The sequence below is a fragment of the Buceros rhinoceros genome, unplaced genomic scaffold (genome assembly GCF_000710305.1).
Source record: "Buceros rhinoceros silvestris isolate BGI_N320 unplaced genomic scaffold, ASM71030v1 scaffold18370, whole genome shotgun sequence".
In the NCBI taxonomy this organism is placed as follows: domain Eukaryota; kingdom Metazoa; phylum Chordata; class Aves; order Bucerotiformes; family Bucerotidae; genus Buceros; species Buceros rhinoceros.
Genome location: NW_010389246.1, coordinates 74,548 through 98,267, shown reverse-complemented (window position 1 = coordinate 98,267; position 23,720 = coordinate 74,548). Strand labels below are relative to the sequence as shown.

Genomic DNA, 23,720 nt, shown 5'->3' with positions numbered 1-23,720 from the left:
TGCACTTTTTTTTTTTTGGTAAACAGCATTCAGATGGTATCAGCTAGCAGATTTATTGGAATTCTGTTCAGGAGCAGAAGGAAGGGGAGGAGGATGTTCACATCTTGCATGCTGTTTACCTCATTTCAGGCAACTCTCATATTTCCTGTTCTACTGCCTAGACTTTGTTTATAAATGGCTGAGTTGAAGTAGGTAACAGAATTGTTTATGACCCAGTAATGACTGTAACAAAAAGTCTGTTTCAGCCTGATGTTATCATAGTGAGATGCATATGTACTTGTAGAACCTCACCCTGGGTTGAGTAAAGGGTCTAAACGGTGCTAAACTTATTTTCCGGTTTATTCTGTGAGTTCAGAAAGTGATTCACATACTTTCTTCCAGAGGCAGCAAGCAGGTAGACACCTTATCTACCCATCCGACCAGAACTGCACTGGAGCCTGCTACCAGCTGAGGTCTGGCTCCAGGAATTATGTGTGGTTACAGAATCACGTATTGGTGAGTGCTGTGGGGTTTGCATCTTTTAGCAGCATATGCTGCATGGTCCCTGTATCGTCGCATTACCAGCTTGTTCACCAGCAACAGCTTTTCCTCGGCAAAAAGGGCCTTGTCACATTCCTGTTAGCTGGGAGCGTATCATAGCATTTAGAACAATATGAGCTGAAATAGTAAATCTCTGTGTTCGGATTGCCTTGTCGGATGCAGGGCAGCAGAGCAGAAGGGTGCAGCCACAGCTGTGGATTTAGGGCAGAACAGAAAGGACTGTTGTAGTTCTGCCTGTCCAGAATTGCTTCAGAGCAGTGCTGTGCAAGTCCGGGTTTAACCTGCAGACAACCAGCGTTTCAGGGGGTTGTCCACATTTTACGTCAGACACCAGAAGTGCGTGAAGGAAGAACAGTCTTATGGGCTGTCCTAACCTAGGGAATGAGTTGTTCCTGTCCTCTAACACTCATTCTCTGTCCCTGCACATAATTAAGGGTTTTGCAAGCAAGGGCATGTGGAGAGTGTGGGTGGAATCAATTTACTGCACTTCTCCAGAGTTATCATGAAATAACTCTTACATTAATCTTTATTTTCCATTTCTTTAGTAGCAACTCCAGCAAGAAAACCAAGTGGGTGAGGGTGAGAGAGGTGAAATCAAAGCTAACGGGCTGAAGCAGAGTAGTTTTACCTCTTCGTACTGCTGCATCATTATAGGGTTTTTCACCTGCACTGTTGGTGGGTTATATAATCTCCATTAGTGTGTGAAGGTAAACAGGTTTTGAATAAAGCCTTGAGGACAGAGGCATGAAAAAGCAATGTCGTCTCTGAATGGGAGTGGCTGTGTGCTAAAGCCAGTGGGTGGGGGCAGAAAGCTGTGGGACTGTTGCATCAGTGATATATTTTTTTTCTTCCCATCTCCTGAAATTTGAAGACTGACTCTGCTTTTATTGCTGCAGCAGTCACACCTCTGCCACTGAGCCCAGGCTGCACATGGTAAGCGTGCTGTCTTCACAAGGGTCAGAATCTGGAGAACACTGCAGAATTTGATAAATGGAACTACTGCATTGTCTTGTCTGCTTGTGTTTGAGTTCTTAAGGATTTGAGTGAAAGCCAGAGACTTGCACTTACTCTCCACATAGGCTGAAAACTATTTTTGAGTGTGGCTCCTGCAATCTGAAAGTTATATTTATTCACTGAGTAATAATGTTTGTAGTGCCAACAGCAATAGGAAGTTCACAGTAAGAGTTCTGAAATGACATAAAAATAGTTGGGTTACAGTATTAAATAACATAATTTGTACTTTTAAAAGAACAAAATTCCAGTTCAGTTTGGTTTGGAATGCTTAATGAGGCAATAAGCTTCCTTCGGCTATGTCTGTCCATCACTCCTTGTAACCAGCCCTTAAGAGAAAGCTGAGCCTTGAGTGAGCAGTTTCCAGCACCCACCTGGGGAGAAGCAGAGGTTTGGGAACAGTACCCTACCTTCCTGGACAACCTAAGCCAGTTATGGTTCGTGACACACGCATCCAGGCTAGTGGGTATGCTTTTTCAGGTTTAAATAATGTTCTGTTAATCATTATGAACAGGTAGAAGTACAGGTTAAGCCCAGTCATAAGAAATAAACAGATGTACAGATGAGATCCATTCTCTCCTGTGGCTCCCTGAGTAGTGTGTGTCCTGACAAACTACTTACTGGGTATTTGCACATCAGCTCCTGACCTAACTGTTACGAAAGTTGAAAGTATTTAGGCCATTCTCCTGTAAATGCTCAGCAGAGCTGTGAACTACTTTTTATTTTCCTTGCCCATCTACTTCTTCAGCAGCTAGATATTTGGTGCTTTAAAAAAGAGCCAAAAGAGGAGAGAGGCAGGGAGTTGTGGTAGCAGAGTCCTGCAGGACTGACATATTCAAGCACTGTTGAGCCAATGAATTCCTTATTTTACTTAATTATACAGAGAACTATACAAAAGTGATTCATTAAATCAGTTTCATTTGTGTAACGGCCCTTTATTGATCGTGATTTCCAGTCACAGACCGCACACATATCAACTGAGAGCACATTCTCCTTAGACAATCATCCTCTGCCTTTCACTCTGCAGGAGTGAGAATTGGTTTAATTCTAACCTTCCGTTAGAATTCTGTTAGGCTCCTGCATGCCTTTATGAAAGGATAGTAAAAGGTAAAGTGAGTTGAAAGTAAAGCTATAGTGGGCTGCTTGCTTTGAGTCAGAGGTTTACACAGTAGCACTTCTGGCACGTAGGTTCCTCGACAGTGTGAGGGAAGGTGTGTGTGCATAGCAGAGTGCAGCCGCCTGGCACAGCTGCCAACCCAGTGCCAGGGAGAAAAGTGGAAACGGGATTTCTGAGTTGCTGTGAATGAATAAAGCTGTGTAAGTACAGTCACACCACCATCTTCAGCTTGGGTGAAGTTGATGAGACAAATACTCATTTGACGTACAGCATTTGAAAAATTGCACATTTTTTTATTATTTCAAAAAGTTTAATTTTGAAGAGGTTGTCCTGAAGACAAATGATGCAGTGATTTCCTCTCCTCCCACCCCTGGCATTTCAGTGCTAGCAGAATTCCACACTAACCAGCCAACTCCATGCACATACTGAGTCTGCAGGAAGGGAAGAGCTGAAGTTCAAGACTCAAGTTTCCAAGGCTGTTCACCTGAACTACATCAAAAATGATTTAGAAGCAGGGCCCTTCAGAGGCACAGCCTGCGCTAGGTCCGAGTGCTGTACTCACTTGAAACAGAACCAGCTTCTGGCTTTCTAATGTTTTGAAAATGTAATTGAATTAGTGAGTCCTCACTGCAAGATTTAACAAAATGCAATTATTTTTGTTAAAACTGAGGATGTCACTTCAGTGAAACATTAAGGTATTCGTGCATTTAGCTGTGCTAGTGAGTTAAGAACCCCTCCCCCAAAACCTGACCAACACCCCCAGCAGTGCATCTAATCCCAGTGTTAAAGCTCCAGACCACAGGACATCTGTGCTCCAACAACTGCAATTAACTCCTAATTTTATTTTATTCTTTAAACTTTTATCTACATTCCTGCACTGTGAAAATCAGCTTTCTCGACAAACAGAAAGTGAGAATGGCTCGTTTCAAGTAGTGCAGTAAGACTCAGTATAGCTCCTTTAATGTCTTTACACAGTAAACAGACTTGTATTTATACCCACACCCTGCTCTGTACTTTCTTATTTACAGCAAACACTTTTACATATATACATGATACCAAAATACAGGGCTTCTCGCACCAAAGGCATTTCACCGAGAGCTTTGTTACACAACTAATACTTTAGAAGACCCCAAAGCCCAACTCGCTTGTTTTCTTACACTAACTCCGGAACTGGCATCTGTTTCCTTCCCCTGTAGTACTTGCTATGTTACAGAACCATCGGCTCCAGGCTGACACTTGCACTTCACTCTGGCAGGAAGGAAGAGGGTTCAAGAGTCCAGCTCTAGTTGTTCCTGATTCTCACTGAGTCTTAACATAAGCTGTTGTTCATAATAAAGGCTCTTTGCATAGTTGATTTCTTGAGATAGCTTTACTGCGAGAACTTCAGATTTCACTTTCACCTGCAAAAGAAAGGTGGGTTTTCTTACTGTGGTACTGCTGGTGTCTAAAGCAGAATGTAGTTACATTACTTCACTAACGGAAGGGATTAGGTTTGCAGTGTGCTTGAAGATTAGTTAGAAGTGTGGCAGGGGAGATTCTTGCTCAGTGCTGAAGTAAGGAAGAAGTGAGAGGGAGAGACAGGGAAACGGAGGAAGGTATTTTAGGATCAGAGCAGAAACATATTGCAGTATTTGAAGTTACCTCCTTTGCTTTCCCTCCTACCTTTTATCTGGTTCCTCTGTTTGGAATGTAAAGTGACGTAGGTCAGGGGTGAGCCTGTAACCCTGCCTGTAAAACAGCCCCCTGAGTAACTACTGTAATGAAGCAAAAAAACCCTGTAACGAGTTTTAGGAGTGAGAGCTCTGAATTATGTGCGTCACATAAGCACCCTTTGCAATCTCAGATACTTTGCAGTAAAAAACTGCTATGTGTAGGAGGAGAAGACTAGAGTAAATAGCAGAGTACCTCAGTTTCAGGTATGCATTGTGAAGTTAAAAGCCTTTCTCCGATAAACAAACAATTCCTACCCTAAAATATTCTGAATATTTTAGATTTTGCCTTCAGTTCTCAGAGCAGATTCTACTGTCCCCTAAACCTTTTCACTGTTGACAGAGCAGTTTTCATTATGTAGCACAGGAAACCAAACACTAATAACCACACACACTGCCAGCACCAGTAACGTGCACTCAGGGGAAAAGAAACCCGTGCCTGAATGAAGCAGTAGGGGCTAGAGCCTTACCATCGGCTTCTGTTGCGATGGGCCTGGCATTGCCACACCACTGCTGCTATTAACGGCTTTCTTTGTCAACTGGATATACACGTTCCCGTGGTCTTTTGAAACAAGGCAGTGGTAGAGGTCATCATACTTGACTTCGAGGAAGATGGCCTCACGGTCTGTGTAATCGCCACTCTTGAGGAAGTAAACAGCTTTAGATGAAATGAGCACACAATAGCTGTCAATGTTCTCCACTGCTATGAAGCTGCAAAGGAGACACAAAGAGAAATTATTCACTCAAAGTTAAAAATAGTAAACTAAGAAATGTCTTCACCTGTTTTGGAGGGACCTTTAGAAGCACTTCAGAAAAATCAATAGTGTAACATGTACATTTCATCTGTATTTAATTTAAACTGTTCTAAGCATCAAGCTGATGAAGGACCCTCTCACCCAGTTAAAAAGACCATGCTGTAAATCAGGAATTAGCAGCACGGGCCTGGCTTCCAGCTTTGGACAGTAAAAGGGCATATAAAAACATCCTTTAATGAGGCTTAAGAAGAGTAATTTCCTTGTGCGGGAACACTGCAAGTCCTAATACTGAAGTTTAATGCTGATACATGGAAGATTCGCAGACATTTATGGCAAGAGCATTCTCCTTCTACACACTGTAAACCACACACCTCCCCTGCCTTTAAAAACAAACCCCACATTTAACCTGCTGCCGGGATCAGTAGCTGAAAAGAGAAATTAGCTGTTTAACACAGAGGTGAAAGGTTAAGCAGCGAGCGGGTTTTCCCCAGAGAGATTAGGCTGAGTGATGAATAGTAGAGCTACGAAAAGGTGAGTTAAGAATATTAAGAATTATGATGGCTGGAAAGGTTAATGAGTAAAGAAGTAATAGTAAGAAATGCAAAAGCGAAATAGGTATCACACACAGAGTGCATCTCCCCCCCACTTTGATTTACTAATGAAATAAACCTCATTAGTGGGTTGTTGAAAAATTCACAAAATCCAGTATGAAATCGTCATGGTGAAAGAGGGCTAAACAGTGTCATAATGAGTAAGGCTCTGTCAGCAGCCCACAGCGGCAGCGCTGTACAACAAAGAGTCTTACGCTTCAGGTAGGGTCAAAAATTACTATTTTATGACCTGTTCCTCATACAGATCGGTATGCTGTTGTCCTAATACGTCCTGCAGAATACTCCATTGTCTTTGAAATCAGTGGAGATTGGCAGTACTCAGTGTTTTTGGTAGATCAGAAAAGCTTACCAGAACAGCTGTTGGCTCTACCAGTTAAGTAACACTTTGCACAAAATGCCACATTAACCCATAGCTATAAGTGGAATTCAATAGCCAAACACATTTCAAGAGGTCAGATCACAGCTTCTTTTTGTGGTATAAAAGCATAATTCTAGTAATCTTCTATTCCTAGTCCTCTGAAAGATGGCTTCTGCACTGAACCTCACTTTTCCCAGGCCTGTGCCTCCCAGCTGTGTCAGCTGAGAAATGCCCTTGCTGCTGAACTCGAGACAGGCATTCGCACTTGCTCAAGTTAGCAACTTAGTTTTTCACTGCAGTGCTGAGAAGAGCACAGCCACTCTGAGGAAGAGGCCGTAATGTACTCTGTCCAGCTCTAACCTGGGCGGAGACTATGGGACAGGATAAGTGAATTGTGTTCGAGTAAAACAAAAAAGGATAAATATGTCTATTTCAGCTTAAAAACACCCAGGTGAAAGTCAATGTTAACAGTTCCTGGAACTAGCTGTTGCCCTCAGTTTTCCATCAGACACTTAGGGGTGAGGTTTTGTCTTTGAAATAAGTTCACTAGGATGGCGAGGGATAGATTTTATGAGGTATCATAGACAAGGTAATTTTAAAATAGAGCAGCATATAGTCTGCAGAATGCTCGTCCTGTTCCTTGGGACAGGCACGTAAAGCAACAGAGATCCTGGGTCACTTCTGCCAGAGGGAACCTGCTGCACACTAGCTTTCTTTGCTTGTTTCCAGCAGGGGAAGAAGATTAAAAGGTGATTATCAGACCCCCCAATACTATATCACTGTCCTTTGCAATCGTCACAGCAAAGCTGGGAAGCCTGAGCAGATTTTGTGTTCCCCCAGGAGCACAGCAGCTCTGTCCCTGACATCTGGCATTACAGTCACCACATGGGGCACATCCATGGAGCACTAGAAGCTGCTGTGAAGTTCAGTGGAAGCAACTGGGCAACGGGACGAGGCGGTTGCCTTTTCTCCGCAAGAACAACAGCCTATCGCTCTAATTTTCCATACATGATCGGTACTGGTGTCACATATTTTGAGGCGTGGAAGCAGAGGTCAGTGATTTACTGGGGAAGCACAGAAACATGAGCTAATTTGTAGTTCAAGCCCTACAGTTTGTCCCACGTTTGAGTCATGCATCATTACCCATTTTCTCTTGCCAACTATTCCATTCTTCTCTGTGTCTAGTTCTCAAAATGGGTATTTAACCTTTTAAGATACTACTTTATTGGGTTTTTTAAACCCATACTTCTACACTGTTAAAAATATCTCAAATTAATAAAATGAAAAATTAAATGAAACATGACCCAGTAGAACAAAGTAGAAGCAACCAGATCTCTGGAGAATTTGTGGGTTTTTTAACAACATCAGGAAGTAATTACACAATATTTTCCAGAAGTGAAACAGTGAGCCTAACTGGAAAAAAATGTGGAAACATTTAGTTAGAACAGTAGAGCAAGGTATTAAACCCCCTTTTATGGATTTAACTCTGAAGGAAAATATGCAAATAATCAGGTCTTCGAATGTGTTCCTGATTACAATACCAGGATAAAAGTCAGAGGCATAATTTTGTACTTCTTTTCCATGACAAGAAACAGTGATGTTGGTAATGGTGAAAGTCACAGTGAATGAAGAGAGTGACTCGATGACAAAAGCCCACTGATCTGCTTACGGGGTACACTTGCTCAAAGCCAACCCTCTTTTTTGGTCACAAATTGCTCGTTTCATTCTCCCTACCTGAGGGCCAGGCTGTGTAGGCGTAAAGACCCTTAAATGAGCTAAAAATGTTAAGATCACAGAGCTGCAAGCAACTGGCAGCTGATGACCTTCCTTCCAGGCACATGATGGGGACTCTAGGGTGGCACCTGCAGTGAGGCTCTGTGTAAAGCCAGGGGACAGGCCACCGTGCACATCAGGAGGTGCCCATGCTGTGCTGCTCACTGGTACCAGGAGCGCGTGCACATGCACATGTAGAGCAGTTTTAGTCCCTCTTCCCTGACAACGTGCTGGCAGCAAGCAGACCCACTTACAGTAACTGTGTAAGTACTTACAACTCATCTTGGATGTTGTCGGTCAGTTTGAAGAGCTGTTCCTGTCCCTCTGCTTGACTTTCTGAATAGCGGGGCAAGAGCCCTTGAGGGCCTCTGCAGCAGCGTGGCTTTCTCACTCGCTCCGCTTGTGTCCTACATGCAAAATAAGATGCAGAAAAATTACTTAGTGCAACAGCAACACTTTTCCTTCCACTGCAACCTGTCAGCATACTAAGTTTTACTGATTTTGAAACATGAGGTGTGACAAACAAAGCCTTTAAAAATACAAGGTCTTCACACATACAGCATACAGCTTCTGTAATACTTGATCTGGAAGACATGGAGTCTAGTCATAGGGGTTTACCTTTCAATGAAAGGCCTCCCAGTTTCCTCCTGCAATTAAGGGGCAATGTGCTAAATTAAGAGGAAGAAGCAACCAATACTGAGTGTATTGTCTGCAGCCCTGGGGAGCTGGTTAGCAGCAGGGGTTTACTGATTGGACTGTGCTCACTTCTCTACAGAAAATCAGAGTGCATCAACCTAGACAGAGCTCACAGTGACCGACCGTGCCAGTAGCTTGAAAATTGAAGGGTTACGGAAATAGGAACATGCTGTTAAGACAAAAGAAAAATCCACAGTTAATGAGAGTCTCTGTAGGAGGGTTTGGCACACTGACTGTTCCTGAGTGTCTGTTAAAAAATGACAATGATAAAAAAGACACACACACACACACACGCATGACCCAACAGCCATCAGAGGTTTGTCCTGGCCCTGGTGCTCAAGAAGCGTAGGCCAGGTTCCTCCCTTAGCAGTATTTTGTTAAAAAATAATACTCTGAATTCCTGTAAGCTTTTGGAACGCCCTACCCCTAAGAACTGTGTTACTGGCTGCCTAAAGCGCCCTGCTTGCTTTGCTGCCCTTTCCCCACAGCAGCGCGCGGGGCCTGCTGCATGCCCTTTCCTATCTTCCAGGCTACTGCTGGTACTAATTCTCCAAGCCAAATGCACCATTTTTGATTAGTGCTCTACTTCCCACCTTGATTCTTCTCACCTTGTAGAGATCCTGTACAATGAACTGCTTCTCTCCCTTCTGATCAAAAGGCAGGGAAAAAAATCCCATGGAACAAAGCGTTTTCTTCCTAGGCTGCTTGGCCATCGCGCAAACAAGTACTTCCCTTCTAAGCTTTGCTTTCTGCAGATGTTTTCTCTGGAGCCTTGTTTTGTTCTTACCTTTCCCTTTCAGCAGTCCTGGCCCAGACATGAAACCCCTGCACCCTCCTAAATCTGCTTTCCTTTGAGTCTTTTGACGCCCTTCCCTTCTAATAGCACAGACATTTTCTTTTACCCCTGCCCTTCCTGGATGCAGTCGGTGTTACTGAGCAGAATCTCTCACGTGTCAGTCACAACTCTTGTCTCCCCCTTGCCACCCACCCGTTGGGTGACTGGCCACTCTCTGTTCTGTCTGCCATCAACAACGTGTTCTGCAGACACGGTGTGGAAGCCAAAGGTACTATCTTTTGCAGCACAGCAGAGGAGAACATCAGCCGATTCCTATTTTTAATACATTATGACTATCTGCAAAGTTCTGGTTTTGTTAATGAGCTCATTACACCCCTGACCTGTGGCTCAGGAGTAGTGCTTATCACTGATCCCCTTTGAGAGGAGCGTCAGGAGGGACAGAAAGCTCTTGCTTTCAGCTGAACTGTGGATCTGTTACGATGGCCAGTCTGTCAGCAGGGAGGATGAAATGAGAAGTGGAAATTCTCCAACTAAAAGAACGTGAAAGAGAGCAAGGGCTTAAGAAATCATAACAAATTTTGTTATTAATAGTGCCAGTCAAATTGTCAGCTTTACCTCTGCTGACGGATGTTCTCACTGCTTCACCTGACCTGCTGCACTGCTTTCCCTTTCGGTGAGAAAGTCGTTAGTTAATTACACTGTTATGCATCCAAGCTAAAAAATGCCGGTATGAAAAACGACAATTTGCTGCATAAAGGTTCCTAATTTTCCTCATTTGCAAACTGTATTCTTCCATTAGTAGCATTTCTCTGAACCAGATTAACCTAAACATTAGGTAAATAAATGACTTCCACAACCTACGTGTGACTTAAAATTACTCCTTTGAGTAGCAGCTGTACGCAGTGGTTAGAACTTCACAATTACATACTGCGACTCTGGTGCAACGCACCGTTCCTGCCCCTTAGATTTTTGAGCTATGAACAGGATTCACCTGTACCAGGTGCAGTTACATTACAGTATTGTTCTTTCTACTCCTGAGGTGAACAAATAAGTGCCTGTTTTTACCTATGAGATTCTGACAAAGTAGTAAAACAAAAGTATGTGTTTGTTTTCTGAAATGCAAAATGGTGAGGCAAGGTCCAAAGAAATTTAAGGAGACCGATCAGCATAATTCTCAGCTTGCTGCTTGTCCTACTTTGACTTCCAAAAAGCAGTAAAATGGCAAAATTTCACTTATCCCAGAAGGCCCTGTTGGCTGTTAAACCTCTCTACAGCACAGGATCTTCTACTGGCAAGTCTGAAGAGTGAAAGTCTGAAGTGTAATGCAGTTTTTAATTAACTACTGGCCAATCAGTAACTTGTTACTGAAGCGACACTTTGCTGTTCTGCAGTCAGGACAGTGAGATAACCGTCTGTACGGCGCAAGCAACAACCCTGCTCAGTGGCTTCTACAGTGACCATCTTTCACAGAAATGCTCGACTGCGGTTTTCTCTAACAGTGCCATGAGAAGAGGGATCTAAAGCGTCACCAGCACAACTGCTGGGAAAAGGTGGAAAGAATGGGGGCTGCTACTCAGGCTGCTGTGTAGAATCCCGAACGCTGGTTTCTACTGCCTGGCTCGGAAGCAGGTCAGACATAAAGCACTAGTACTACAAAAGGACTGGGCAGCACCACGAGTTTCTGGAAGGCCTGGCAGTTTCTGAGCTGTGGGGTGGGCTGTGGTTGGTCTTAAGTTTGGTTTTGTTTTTAAATGGAAGAAGTACTTAAGAGAACAGTGCTTGCTGTCCCCACTGCTCGGCCGTGCTGCCCTGTTCATCCTGGTGACAGAAGATAGCTCTCACCTTGGCAAGGAGAAGGTCAGGTGCTTTACAGCTAAGGGCCACTAGTGCTAACATATAGACTGTGTTGATTTAGGCCGTCACCCCCTTGGCAAACTGGTCTGTTTGGACGGGACCGCTACAAACCATTCCACACGACTTGATTTTTTTTAATCTAAAATTTTGTTCTACTGTCTCAAGTTACATTCTGTAAATAATAAGCAACACTGCCGAAATACAAAAAGCTGAAGATTTGTAAAGTCGACTGAACGGTGGTGTGCCCACATCTGTGTTACATTAAACACGCACTCAAAAGATCTGCTGATTCCTTTTTAATAAGCACACAAAGGCAATACAAGACAGAAATGCCCTCACGTCTACTGGTCACAGCAGGGAAGAGTGCTGCTGAATGGAGACACGCAGTGGAGCTGGTGTCAGGAGGCTGAGGCACACACTCCACTTCCTCAGACAAGGCTGAACACTGGTGAACCTCACTGCAGCCGACTGTACGCACACTAAGACCAGTTAACGGTGTTAATTGGTTGGCTTTTGCTTAACAGTTCACAGAATTCCTGCGATTCAGCTGACCAGTTTTAAGCTGGAGGTTTTGTAATCAAACAGATCCACCGTTGTAAGGACGTTGTTCCGGTATTATTGGTGATTGATAATTATTTACCAACTCAGACTCAAAAACTCTACAGGAGTCATGACGTGTTTCACAGAATAACTTAACCTTGTTCCTTCAGTACACATTCAGCCCTGCCAGGTGAATACTACCAGATAGGCAGGTGTGACTGCGGAGAGGTGGATAAATACACAGCGTTTTTGAGAACAGTAACTGTTACTCATCTTTGAGTGTCTTCTGGACCTAATAAAGTTCCTTGAAGTGTACCTAGATTGCTTTGACCAAAGCAAAAAATAAAACTCCAAAGTTATCAATCCTTGATACAAACATTGCACTTCTGAAATTACAGACCAATTTACATCCCTCGGTCTCCTCAGTAACGCACCCTGAGTCATCAGTCAGAATAAAACAACTTTAGGAAATTAGGCAACTTCTCCAGAGAAAAAATGCAGCAAGGAAAAACCCTATGAGCGACACAGCAATCGCTGTGACTTTTTATTTAAAGTATGGCTCTGGGGAACGTCTCGCCTCTTGGTACGTGGAGCACTGGCAACTGCAAATCTGTTCAAACAACCCAACCTGAGCCCGTATACAGATCTGGATCCATCATCATCGCCAGAGTGCAGGGGCACCACAGATCCTGCTCAAACAGCTCCAAGTGCAGGGAGGGAGATGCAATTCTGGCATCTTAAGCCAGTATTTAATGGAAGAGGCTCCTCACAGAGCCTTCCCGTGCTGAGCTGCCAGTCACCAACCCCGAGTCCTCTCTGGCTGCTGTGTGAATCAGCCGGGTCAGCCCTCTGGAGTCAGCTCTGCCCTGCGCACCCTCCTCCACCCGCCCTAGGAGTGATTTTCTTCAGCTAGACCCAGTTCTTGCTGCCAAAACTGCCAGCAATGTGTCGCATTCGTAAAGGTGTTCCAGTTTAACCACCTCATCATTCCAGCCCATTTAAAGCAGGAACTTACTGGTTCTGGTAATTCTGTCAGTGTTTCCACTGTAAAATTGTTTTTTCAGGTTTGCATAAAATTTATAGACCAAAGCCTGCTCTGAGCTGTAGCTCAGCACACTGACTTTCAGCCTGGGAACAATTTTTATCCCCTTGAAATAATTTTAAAACAACCTTAGTTCAAACAAAGGAAAATGGGCAGGTAATACAAGCCTAGGAAACGATTCAATTGCTGCCAGTATTCTGAAGAAATAGGATCAAACCTGTTACTTACTTGGCTCTGGAGAAAGTCTGCTTCATAAATACAGGGAGTGTTTGTCTGAGGAGGCCTTAGTGCCTTTCAGATATTAGGAAGTGACTTACTGTAAGTTGAGGGAGGAATAGCCTTACCTCCTCTACCATAAAATACAGCACAACTGACATACTGCCTACAGTTGCTCTGGTTCAGTACTGAACTGCACCTGCAGCCTTCCCTAAGTACCACCATTCCACACTCCATTTCCACAACACACAGAACCAAGACAGTACTTGTTCTCACAGACAGTGTAAAGCACATTCAGAAGTGCCAGAGTCAATTAAATGCTAAGCAAAGTAGACCTTAAAAATTAACCTAAAAAAGTCCAGCCATAGAGGATGCAGTGACACCACAGGAACGTGGCACTAAGAAAACAAACGAATGCCACTGCTGACATGGTCTGTATTTCCTATCACATCCACCACGTCCGTGGTTCTTCTGCAGGGAGGTGCTTACTGTGTACTTGGTTTCAAGCGTTGAACCTTGTGAGAACCAGGAACATCCCCTGCATTTCCTGAGCATTAGGGGACAGCCCACGTTATTTTCTGTGTGCCAGTTCTCTGCGTCTGAGAGCGTTAAATGACCTGGGCCTCGCTTCAGAGAAACCTGTGGCAGTCTGGATGTCATGTTCCGCTGGGACTCTGCTGGCAGGTGGTAGTGCTGCGTTTCAGAGGGCAAGTGCAGTTGCCTCCTTCCCCATGTTGGACTTCAGGGGCTCAGTTCCCGACAGGCTGATAACTTCCTGGAGACATGACGCCTAAACCCAGAGACCTGGCGCAGCTCTGGGATTCATTCACCGCTTCAGACACAGATGCCGTTACGGTGTGTTAAAAACGCACACGCAGCGCAGTCAGCCCGAGTATTGGCTTTGGCATTGCAGTGTCTCAGTTAGATGCAAGAACGTGTAAAATCACGAGCCAGACAGCTCCCTGCTGACTGCCGATATATCCGAGGAAGCTTATATGCAGCGTTTATTCCAGCAAATGCAGAGAATATATTGTGCTTGTTAAACGTGTTCCCAAAATGCTAGTTTCAGGCAGAAACATGCAAATAAATGGTGCTTAGGGTTAAAACCTCCCACTTACAGTCAAATCCCTCCTCTTTTGAGGGATCAACCAGCTCAGACGCTGAGGACCTTTACCTGACCCGATCTACTTTTAGGAGAACTACAGCATGCTGAAGAAGCAACTATTTATCATGCCGGCTGTTCCTGCCAACTTCTTGGAGATGTAGCTCTTCTCCCTCCCGCCCCTTCAATTCGTATAGAAGATCACAACAAAACTGGAAACTATTCACTGGGTTTATGACTGTGTACAACCTCTTCAAGCTCAAAATGAAAGGAGAAGAGCTTAATGGAGATACCATCAAAACCGTCAGAGCTGCAGGCGTATGTGCTTGTGTACACTACTGCATGACACTTACACCAGTCATAGCTGTGCACCCAGCAGAGTTCAACCTTTGGCACCTCCACCTCTGCCTGCAATAGTGTGCAGCAAACCAACACTTCTGGAGCTTGACAATTTCAGTGATTGTCAAGCTCCAGAAGCTAACAAAACACAGCGCTGCCAGCTCAGTGTCCAGTTTCTCAGACTCTTCCTGCACTGATCCCAGTGATGTCTACAGTCATCACCTCAAAGGTTCCTGTCTCACAAATCTCTTCAAAAATGCTCCCATTCACCTTCTGATGGAGTGTAAAAGAGGGTTCCTAGGAGGGATTTCTTGTGAACACCCATCTGAAAACATGAGCTGAACATGCCTCAGGGAAGATTAAAGTGCCATGGGCTGTAATGCTACTCTGCCTCAGGGCACAGTGTGAGGTCCTAAAACTAGCATACAGCTGCTGACAGGCCAGGCGTGTGGGACATGGAACTCGTGTTTATACTGGTCCCATCAAACCCCACCAGTGCTGGCTGAGCAGTGCACATTTGTTGTAGACGCAAACATGTCACTTTACTCGGACTGTAATAGAAATGTTTTCGTAATGTATTTTTTACCTTTGTGAGAGAGCAAGTCCACTGTGGGGAAAAATGCAACGCAGGGGCCCTGCCCAGCAGCAGGACATCAGCTGCTGGGGGTGGAAGAGCTGAGTGAAGAGAACTAGGATGAGGGTATGTGGTTTGGGGCTGTCTTTATTACTGTTCAGTTAGCATAGCTAGAGCTGCAACAGCAAAGTCCTCTAGCACAAACTTCACATATTGGAAAGCTACTCTGAAAGTTTGTTTTGATTTTTAAAGTTAGCAAATTCGAATCAACTGACTGTACTTACAAAACTGATAAAGGGCGCTGCACACATTAACAGCAACTTTAGGTGAAAAAATTACCTGTAAAAATACCAGCCACATGCTAAATGAAGTGACATCAAGGCAATAAATAGCTCCATCTGCATGATAGAGTTTGTTGAACAACCCAGAGGACATCTCTGAACAAAAAACTAACTATGGACAAAGTAGTACTGAAAAAAAAGTGGGTTGGATTTTTTTCTTTTTTTGGAAAAAAATCCGTTTTACATATTTTTCTCAGATCACTTTATAAATCTGCTGCACGTTAGAAATCAGACACACGTGTATTTTTTCCAAGTAAAGAGAGCTGAGGGTTTACATTTGTAATAGCAGTGTGACTCTTTCTGAATGGCAGCAGTATATATTACATGCAGTGTGAGAGGGTTAAACAGGACAGCCTCAACTCTTTATAAACTTTTGCCCTCTGGATATGTACTCATTGGCTGCTGTACAAGACTCGAGCTGTATTACACGCCTTAACGATATGGTTCAACTGTCGGTCAGGCTCGGGGCCTGGCAATAGGCCAGACCGCAATCAATGGGACACAAACCTCCCCCTTTCAGATCATCACGAAGGCTCATATTATCTCCTTTTTGTCGTGCTGGTTAAATTTATGGAGCAGAACCCCGAAGCTGCATTCCTTGGCTTGGGCCGGCCCACGCGGGCCTCCCTTTGTTTGGTACTGTAAGCGAGGCGTGCTTTGGAGGATTGCAGGGTTGTTAGTTCAGGCACTGACTGTTTGCTCATGACTGAAATGAAAAGAGTTCAGTGGAAGGGCAAAAGGACAGCACAAGTGTAAAACCCCATCCCAGCAGGCCCTGGGCTCCCATCTAGAGCTCCGGACCAGGACTGAAGAGAAAACCTCACCCTTAATGACAAAGGAGAAAATCCGTCTAGTAACGGGTAAACAGCCTAGCGGGACATTAGCACATACCTTGCCGCAAGGTCCCTTCCTTTCAAGTAAGCCTGTAATTACACCATAAATACGAACCTCATCTGGCTTAAATACTGCTTCGGAGTGGCGCTGGTTTTAAAGCCACGCTGTATCTTTTGATTTGAAACTAGAACCTGTCAGTGCACACGGTACCTGTCCAGCTGCAGGGTTTAGTATTTGCACCATTTTAAACCGGGGGGTACCCTCAGAGAACCTGATGCCGTGATGGTTACGCTTGGGAGTAGGATGAAGCAGGTCATTCTAGTAAGATATGAAACTACTGGAAATACCAGTAGGTAGGGAAGATTTTCATTACGTATGTAACGGGCATCTTTATATTCGGAAAAGTCCACCTTTTGAGGGTGCGCAGATAGTCTCACAGCTTTATTACTGTGGTCATTAAAGGCTTCTTCTTGATACAGGTCACAACATTATGGATTTAAAGAGACCTTCAACGTGATGTCAAGGCAAAAATCATATGGAGCGAAGGCAAGTGGAAAGAGAACTTGAATGATGGTATCCAAATACACACCAGAGAAACAAGTACACCCGTGGACACACACCAGGACTCTTCCTGATCCTGCATGTAACGTGAGGTACCGTTCACTCGTTCTGCAGTACAGAAGACACCTTCGCGTACCTTCATCACTATGAAGACTTGTAGAACCAATTCCAGAGAGCTGCCCCAGACCTGCTGCCCCAGACTGCGCCCCTTGGCACCACTAGCAGACGTTGCAGGCCATAAGTTCACACAGCCACTGCCCTGGCCAGCAGTTCAGGCCATCTGGGCTTTAGGAGTACGTAAACAAACAAATGCCATGTTCCTGTTGCACTACACCACTTTCATCTTTCCTGCTATTTTTATGAGCTGAAAATACTCGTAAGAGGGCCAAAAGATATTACAGAAACCCACAGAATGTGCATTAAAGTTTTTTCAGTTCTGGGGATCAGGTCTGACTGGTTTAACGCAGGCTGATGACTTGTCCAGTACGTTCCAACAGACACGTCTGGTTTGAATAAAGCTTTTGTTCGTTTCTGGTGCGCACACACTTTCAACTTATCCCACCTAATCCTAAGCAAGAAGATTTGTGAATGGAAATAGTGAGTATTTCACTGCCTAGTCTTCCATGACTTTTTAGCTTGCCCTGCTGATGCTAACGTGTAACTTTTTCAGCATCTCTCCAGTTCCATTCTAGGAGGCATCACGGCAGAGTGGGTAAATCTGCAGCGTTCTGTAATTGTTTTAACCCAGGAAAACTCTTCCACAGAACAGACCAAAACAGCAGCATCATTTAGCAGAGTGATTTCTGGATTAAGAGGGGTCTAAAAATCACAAGTGGCAGAAAACAGGGAGCATCACTACAGTAAAAAGAGTTCCTTTTACCTTTTGACCTTGGTGTCCAAAAGCTTTTGCTTTTTTAGCCAAAATATGCAGGCTCTAGAAATAGAAGTATTTCCAAGGGAAATAAAATCTCCCTGCCCAGCTGCATTCCTTGGAGCTAACAGCTAAATGCTGTGGAGAGGACACACAGTTTAAGAATTCTGTTCTGTGGAGCAAGTGCAGCCCTCGGAACTGTCACCTAAGGTGTGGGTAGAAGACTGAATCTGCGGTGAATCCAAGTAAGGATCTAACAGCTCTTTTCAGAAGGAAGTTTGTAATGGCTTATGGTTATGATGGCCTATGCCAGGCCCATGCAGCAGTACCTTGGATTTGACCTAGCTGGGAAACATCAGTTACCTATTGCGAACTTCTGTTTGTTCCAGCAGCAGCAGCTTCCCCACCTTCCGAAGGGTTGCCTTTGAAACCGAGCAGGTGTCGTACCCATCCCGTCCCTCTTCAGCTGTCTCTCCTTTCGACCAAACTGGCCTAACACAACACAATGCCTTTTCCTTACAAACTCACAGCTTTTCCAAACCAGTTACTGTTCACAGTGAAACAACACTCAGTCGGTTCGTGCTCTGAGCCCGGCGTCAGCAGCAGTGTTCTGTGCCATGCAGAAGCTGTGCACGACGCCCTCGAACACACTTACCAAGGCACCAGTAAACATTCTGGTTTTGTGGAGACTGTCACAGTAAGAACTCTGTATTCAATCCATCTTTCTGAAATTATTTGTTGCTAATAATGAACTGACATCTAAAGAAAAACATACTTTCACATTTTATGCTTGGCCAACTACTCAGCGTTACTCACTTCAGTGTTTTCTCTTCTCACTGAACCATCTTCTCCTCACAACGTTCGCTTCCAGTGCCTCTGTTCCTTCACCAACAGTCTGAATGCGCCAAGGGGATCTTCCAGCTCTCAAACATCAAGTTAAACACTACTATTCCAGTGCAAAATTCCCCTTACTTACAGAGCAGTCTCCCTTTTTAACGCTCACAGACACGTTACCAGAGGCGAACCCAGTGACCGTGGTTTTCTTACACCAGGCGTTTGTTCGCTGCTAACAGTAGGAACACGCTCCGTCATGGCAAAGCCAACAGCTTTAAACGAAGCAGGTTTTAACTGACAGCTTAGCACTCCCTCTTGAAACTTAAACACCTAGAACCTCTGTGCGAATACGCAGGGTGCACAAAAATGCAGAAGTAAAATGCAAAGGGGAGTTCTCAGGAACAGCCTCAGCACCTTTAACCCTTGGGCCTCAAAAAGTGTCTTTTTACAAATAGTAGGTGTTCGTTTCAGGTTTTTCAGACCCTGCTACTCGCAGTCTATCTCATAAGCCCCAGAGGCCAATCAGATGTCACGTATGGAAAATGTATGACCTGTATGATTAAACATTGCTTAGTGCAAGCCAGTAAATTCCTTATTTTTTTTCTGAAACCTCCTATTACTTATAAACTTCCACGTACAGCAGATGTGAAAGTAACCACATCTCTCCAGTATTAATGAAATACTATATTGCTGCTGTACGTCCAAACACTTTAGTTTTTTGCTTCCACTCCTTCCAAACAGTTAAATTAAGTCAGATCCAAAGGAGAGGACAAGGACAACCGACTGTAGAGAGAACTGATTCACCAGCATTCCAAACAGAAACTGTGGCTGGTAACGCAGATACCCAGGCGTAACCTCCTGGAACGGTACTCGGCTGGAAAGCAAGGTGTTTGCAGGGATGCACCGAAAGGAGTCACAGTTTGGATTTACCACGGGGATCAACCCTCTGAAGAGGGAGAGGGATACAGTAGTGCAGGGTCTGGATTCTGCAGATCACCTGGAGTTCTGCTGGGCGCTGAGCTTTCCTACAATGGACAGAGCAGGAACACACGAAATGGGGGCATTTTTACACGTGGGCTCTAGAATTATAGACTCCGCAATAAATATGGTTAAGCAAACAATGTTTTAAAGGTTAATTTTTCTTTTACTCAATCCTGTGGATTAAAAAAAATCCTGAAAACTACAGGCATCAGAGTTATTTTCTTCAGCCACGCAGAGCAAATCCTGCTTTCCTGGGAAGAACAGAGGCTGCGCTCCCAAGCAATTATCCTTCAGCTCTTTGTCCTAGAGGGGGAAGGCCAGGGGGAAACCATGGCATGCCTGGCCTGCCGGAGGGCGTGGAAAGAGACGACAAAGCTGCTCCCCTCTATTTCTTTTTCACACACAGAAGTTCTGGGGCTGAACTTTACTATCCTTCATTCGTCAAGTCCTGTCACTTTGAAAATTCTGTTTTTCTTTCTGGAAATGATAAGTTTTATTACCTAAAGATGGACTTTTTTAGGATTAGTCACTATGAGCATGTAGAGATTCAGAACTGCAGTGAATGGCGGTCAGAGGTGCACTCCATCCTCAATTCTCATGATTTCAGGCACTCCAGAAGAGTAACCACATGCCTCAACTGCTTGAATTCCTCCCATAGGGCTGTACGGGGAAGCAGAGCAGTGAACACGCAAAGCAATTCTGACAGGGTTCCACTCCCAGGCAAATACAACCATTACTTGAGGCTTTTCTTACAAAAAGTCCTATTAGTTTCTTAATGTACAGCATGTGAGACTTGTTTCTGTGCAGCCTAGAAGGGCTGCATCTCTTTCTAATCCAAGTTGGTCCTTTGGAAAATAATCCTGAGTAAGGGCAAGAAAAACATAAATCATTCTTACAGAAAGCTGTAGAAAAGAAAACCATAATCACAACTACAAGCCAGAAGCGTCTCCTGGCAGTAAGAAGCACTTTGAATAGCCAAAAGGAATAAAGGACCATTTTCTGTGAAGAATCCTTAAGGGTACCTTCATTTATTTAGAAATCGTTTTAGGTCTTAGATGGTGGATTACTGTCTCTATTTGAGTTAAGAAACTAAAATAGTTGAAGTGCATTTTCAGAAAAAAATGGAGGTTTCAAGATGAAATTACCCGCACTGAAGAGGTACAGGGCTGCACTTTGAAAAATTGCTTCCCCACAAGAAAATCTGCATTCATTACGCAACCCGCAGGAGCAGGCAGCTGAAGGGCAGAACAGGATCTCCACAGAGCTACACCAAGTTACCAGAGATAAATTAAACCTAACAGAGGAGCACTGAGCAGGTGAGACTCGCATCAGAACATGGTGAAAGCAGCAAGAAGCGTCTGCTGAGGTGCTACCAAACGTGTGGGCACAAACCCAGGCCTGCTTAACTCCAAGGATCTAGTAAAAGCAGCACGTACAATTCTATTTGGAGAGGACAAACTAAGAAGCGTGTGGAATTCCAGTGAGGATGGTGAAGTTCTACAGATCCTGAAGAGGTCAGAAGTATGGCAGGAAATGAAATGGGCTTCAGCCTACAAAATTGCAACCTGGTTCATCTGGGGAAAAATAATCCAGAACGCAAACACTAAGTGAGAAGGGGACATTTGCAAAGCGGTAAAATAAAACAAAACATGAAAAAACCCCAAATCCTCTTGGGGGAAAACAGCAAGCAGAAAGCTGGATATCAATTTGCAACGTGATATGGCGGTAAATCCAGCCAACGCAGTTTTGGATGACTTGCACAGCTTGTCACAGAGCAGGGATGTGACAGTCCCTTTTCACACAACCCTGATGGGAACTTACAGACCAGGGGGACTTCAGAGCACCTCAACAGCAGCACTGAAAGAATCTGCGTGGACTAATGAGAGAAGAATGTAAACCCGTAAACCCTAGTTCAGGTGTGACTGAAGATGGGAGGTAGGGCTCACGCTGAGGAACAGCCGGTGTCTACAGCCGTTCAACAGGGGGCCACAGGAATAAAATGGACAAACTTGAGCAAAAGAAAACAGATCATTTAAGGAAACAGTTCTCTATAAAGACCTGTTATTGCACTGGGAAAAAAGAGGGAAAAGGAGAAGGAGGAAATCATACTGCCCAAGTAATTTACGGATTAGACCGACACATCAGCTAAGCTGTCCTGTATGCGACAACCAGTATCAGACAAGAGATGGACTTGCTCTCTGGCTTCTAGGAGAATTTAGGGAGAGCTTACCAGGAGAAGAGTAACATCTCGTTCAGCAGAGTCGTGACTGGCATTACCGTCAAGATCTAGATCGAGTCTAAGGTCAGGACAGAATTTGGGGCACATCCAGAGATGTTAAAAGTTCAAGCAATATTTATCTTTAAAGCTTGGCAACCTTGGCAATACACTCTTTGCAGGGTATCAGCTGAGCTGGTGTTCCGCGCAGGGAGGTACATGTTTTCTACTCTCAGTGTCACTGATACTCATGCTGTCAGGCCTGCTGCTTTTGACCTTACAGTCGAAATCACAGCTAACAGCAGATGGATGCGCACGGGGGGGGAAAAAAATAAAAAATTACCATCATCTGCTGTTGACATTGTCTCAGACTTTGCAACCTCCCTACACATTTCTGAGTGATGACATGAAAGTGATGAACAAAAGCACAACTAGTGCAGGCTGCTGCTTTCCAGGTGAAGTACCTTGAAAAGAATCAAATATTTGCAGAAGAATTTTCTGTGACCATTAATGGTTGCCCAACTCAAGCTATGCTTAACTAATACAGTCGATAGTTCCCTGACAGAGTGCATTAGAGTTGGGCAGGTCATGAGGTTATCTCCTTTCTTTTAAGTTTCACATTATGACTACCAGAAAAGAACACAAACCCTTGCACTGACTCGGCAGAAGCCTGAGAGAAAGCTGTAATGGCAGTTTCCTGCACTACTTAAGTTAGACACATCTAAATATAAATGTTCTTTACTTGTGCTGCACTAGGGCTTAAAACACGTCTCTGGGAGAGAACTTTCCAAGCATATCTAGAGACATAACAGCCTTCCTGTTTTGAACTGGTCTTTTAAGACTTTTGGCAGTATATGACAAATATGGAAATAATCAGAACTCTTGTATGAGACACTGGAGTTCTTGGAACACATAAAACCCACTCAAAAGAAGGTATCAAGTCACAGGCATTAACTGTTTAGAAATTAGAGGTATGCCGCATTGTCAGCAACTATTTGGTGCTCTCCTCTGCATTGAAATTAACAGTACTAACGCAGCTTTATTAATAAATCGGAAGCATAATAAATTAGATGATTACATAGTAAGTTATGAGACAGCATTGGAGAAGTCCAGCCTAAAGTCGGATTTAAAAAATACTCTCTTGTACTTTAAACTCATCACCTTTTAAACTACCACCATAACTGTAAGGCCATCATCTGCATGTCACCCACTACACGGCCCCATGTTGCACACATGGGGTTTGCACCCGCTGCAGGAGTCGCGGTACAAACCAGTACACGGGGAAGCCAAGAGAGACTCGTGTCCATGCAGCACGGTCACACACAGTCCCACACACTACAGAGGCCTCCTCGGTCTTCAGTTCGGTAACCCTGCTGGAATTAGTGTGTGCCTTTTAGGAAAAACTGCAACCTCAATTACAGTGCTTCACCTCACTCGAAACAGATCCAATGGCTCAAGTCAAGCAGCTTCAACTTGGGCCTTCTTAAAACTGCAGCCACGTAATCAGAGAACTGCAAGGGGCCTGTAATTTAGGGTTACCTACCATGCTATTTCAGTGCAACTGGAACTGGTTGACTCGACTCCACACCAGTACCGGCACCTTGCACGTACTGTCAGTCTCAGGGTAAGAACAAGATGGCTCTTACCACGTTCTTCTGCTGTTGAAACAACACTAGAGATCAGTTCCTGCCACAGACGGCTGTTGGTCCGGGTGAGCTGCTGCTGTGCACTGAGCCTGGAAGAGGCGACACGGCCCAGCATGCTCAGACAGAGCGTTCACCCGGAGCCAGCAGCTCGGCTTGGAACACTGTTCTGCTGCGATTCCAAACCACGCATACTTGAACAGTTAACAAATGCAGCAGGGGGATATTGGTACACAGCAGTCGGAAAATGTACAAATCAGTTGTTGCTTTTTCTTTCTCACTCCAAAAGAACACTTTGGTCGCTTCATTATGTAAGTACATTAAAGAACCCCCAAACAAGAGTGCCAGGTTGCTTATAGGTGGTAGGTGGGGTTTGTTGGGGGTTTTTATCCCCCCCCCCCCCCCCC

At 44.4% G+C, this 23,720-nt stretch overlaps 1 protein-coding gene across 2 annotated transcripts in view; it reads right to left on the bottom strand.

Annotated features, from left to right (window-relative positions):
- Positions 1–3,853: 3,853 nt before the first annotated feature.
- The window catches only part of VPS13D (vacuolar protein sorting 13 homolog D (S. cerevisiae)), a 93,561-nt gene continuing 73,694 nt past the window's right edge, over positions 3,854–23,720 (bottom strand). For both annotated transcript variants that reach the window (XM_010133630.1, XM_010133637.1), the window contains 3 exons: positions 8,150–8,281; positions 4,848–5,088; positions 3,854–4,068 (listed from right to left, as the gene is read on the bottom strand). In XM_010133630.1, the coding sequence (XP_010131932.1) occupies positions 3,937–4,068; positions 4,848–5,088; positions 8,150–8,281 (505 nt within the window). In that variant the 3' untranslated portion in view covers positions 3,854–3,936. The remainder of the gene's footprint in view (positions 4,069–4,847; positions 5,089–8,149; positions 8,282–23,720) is intronic.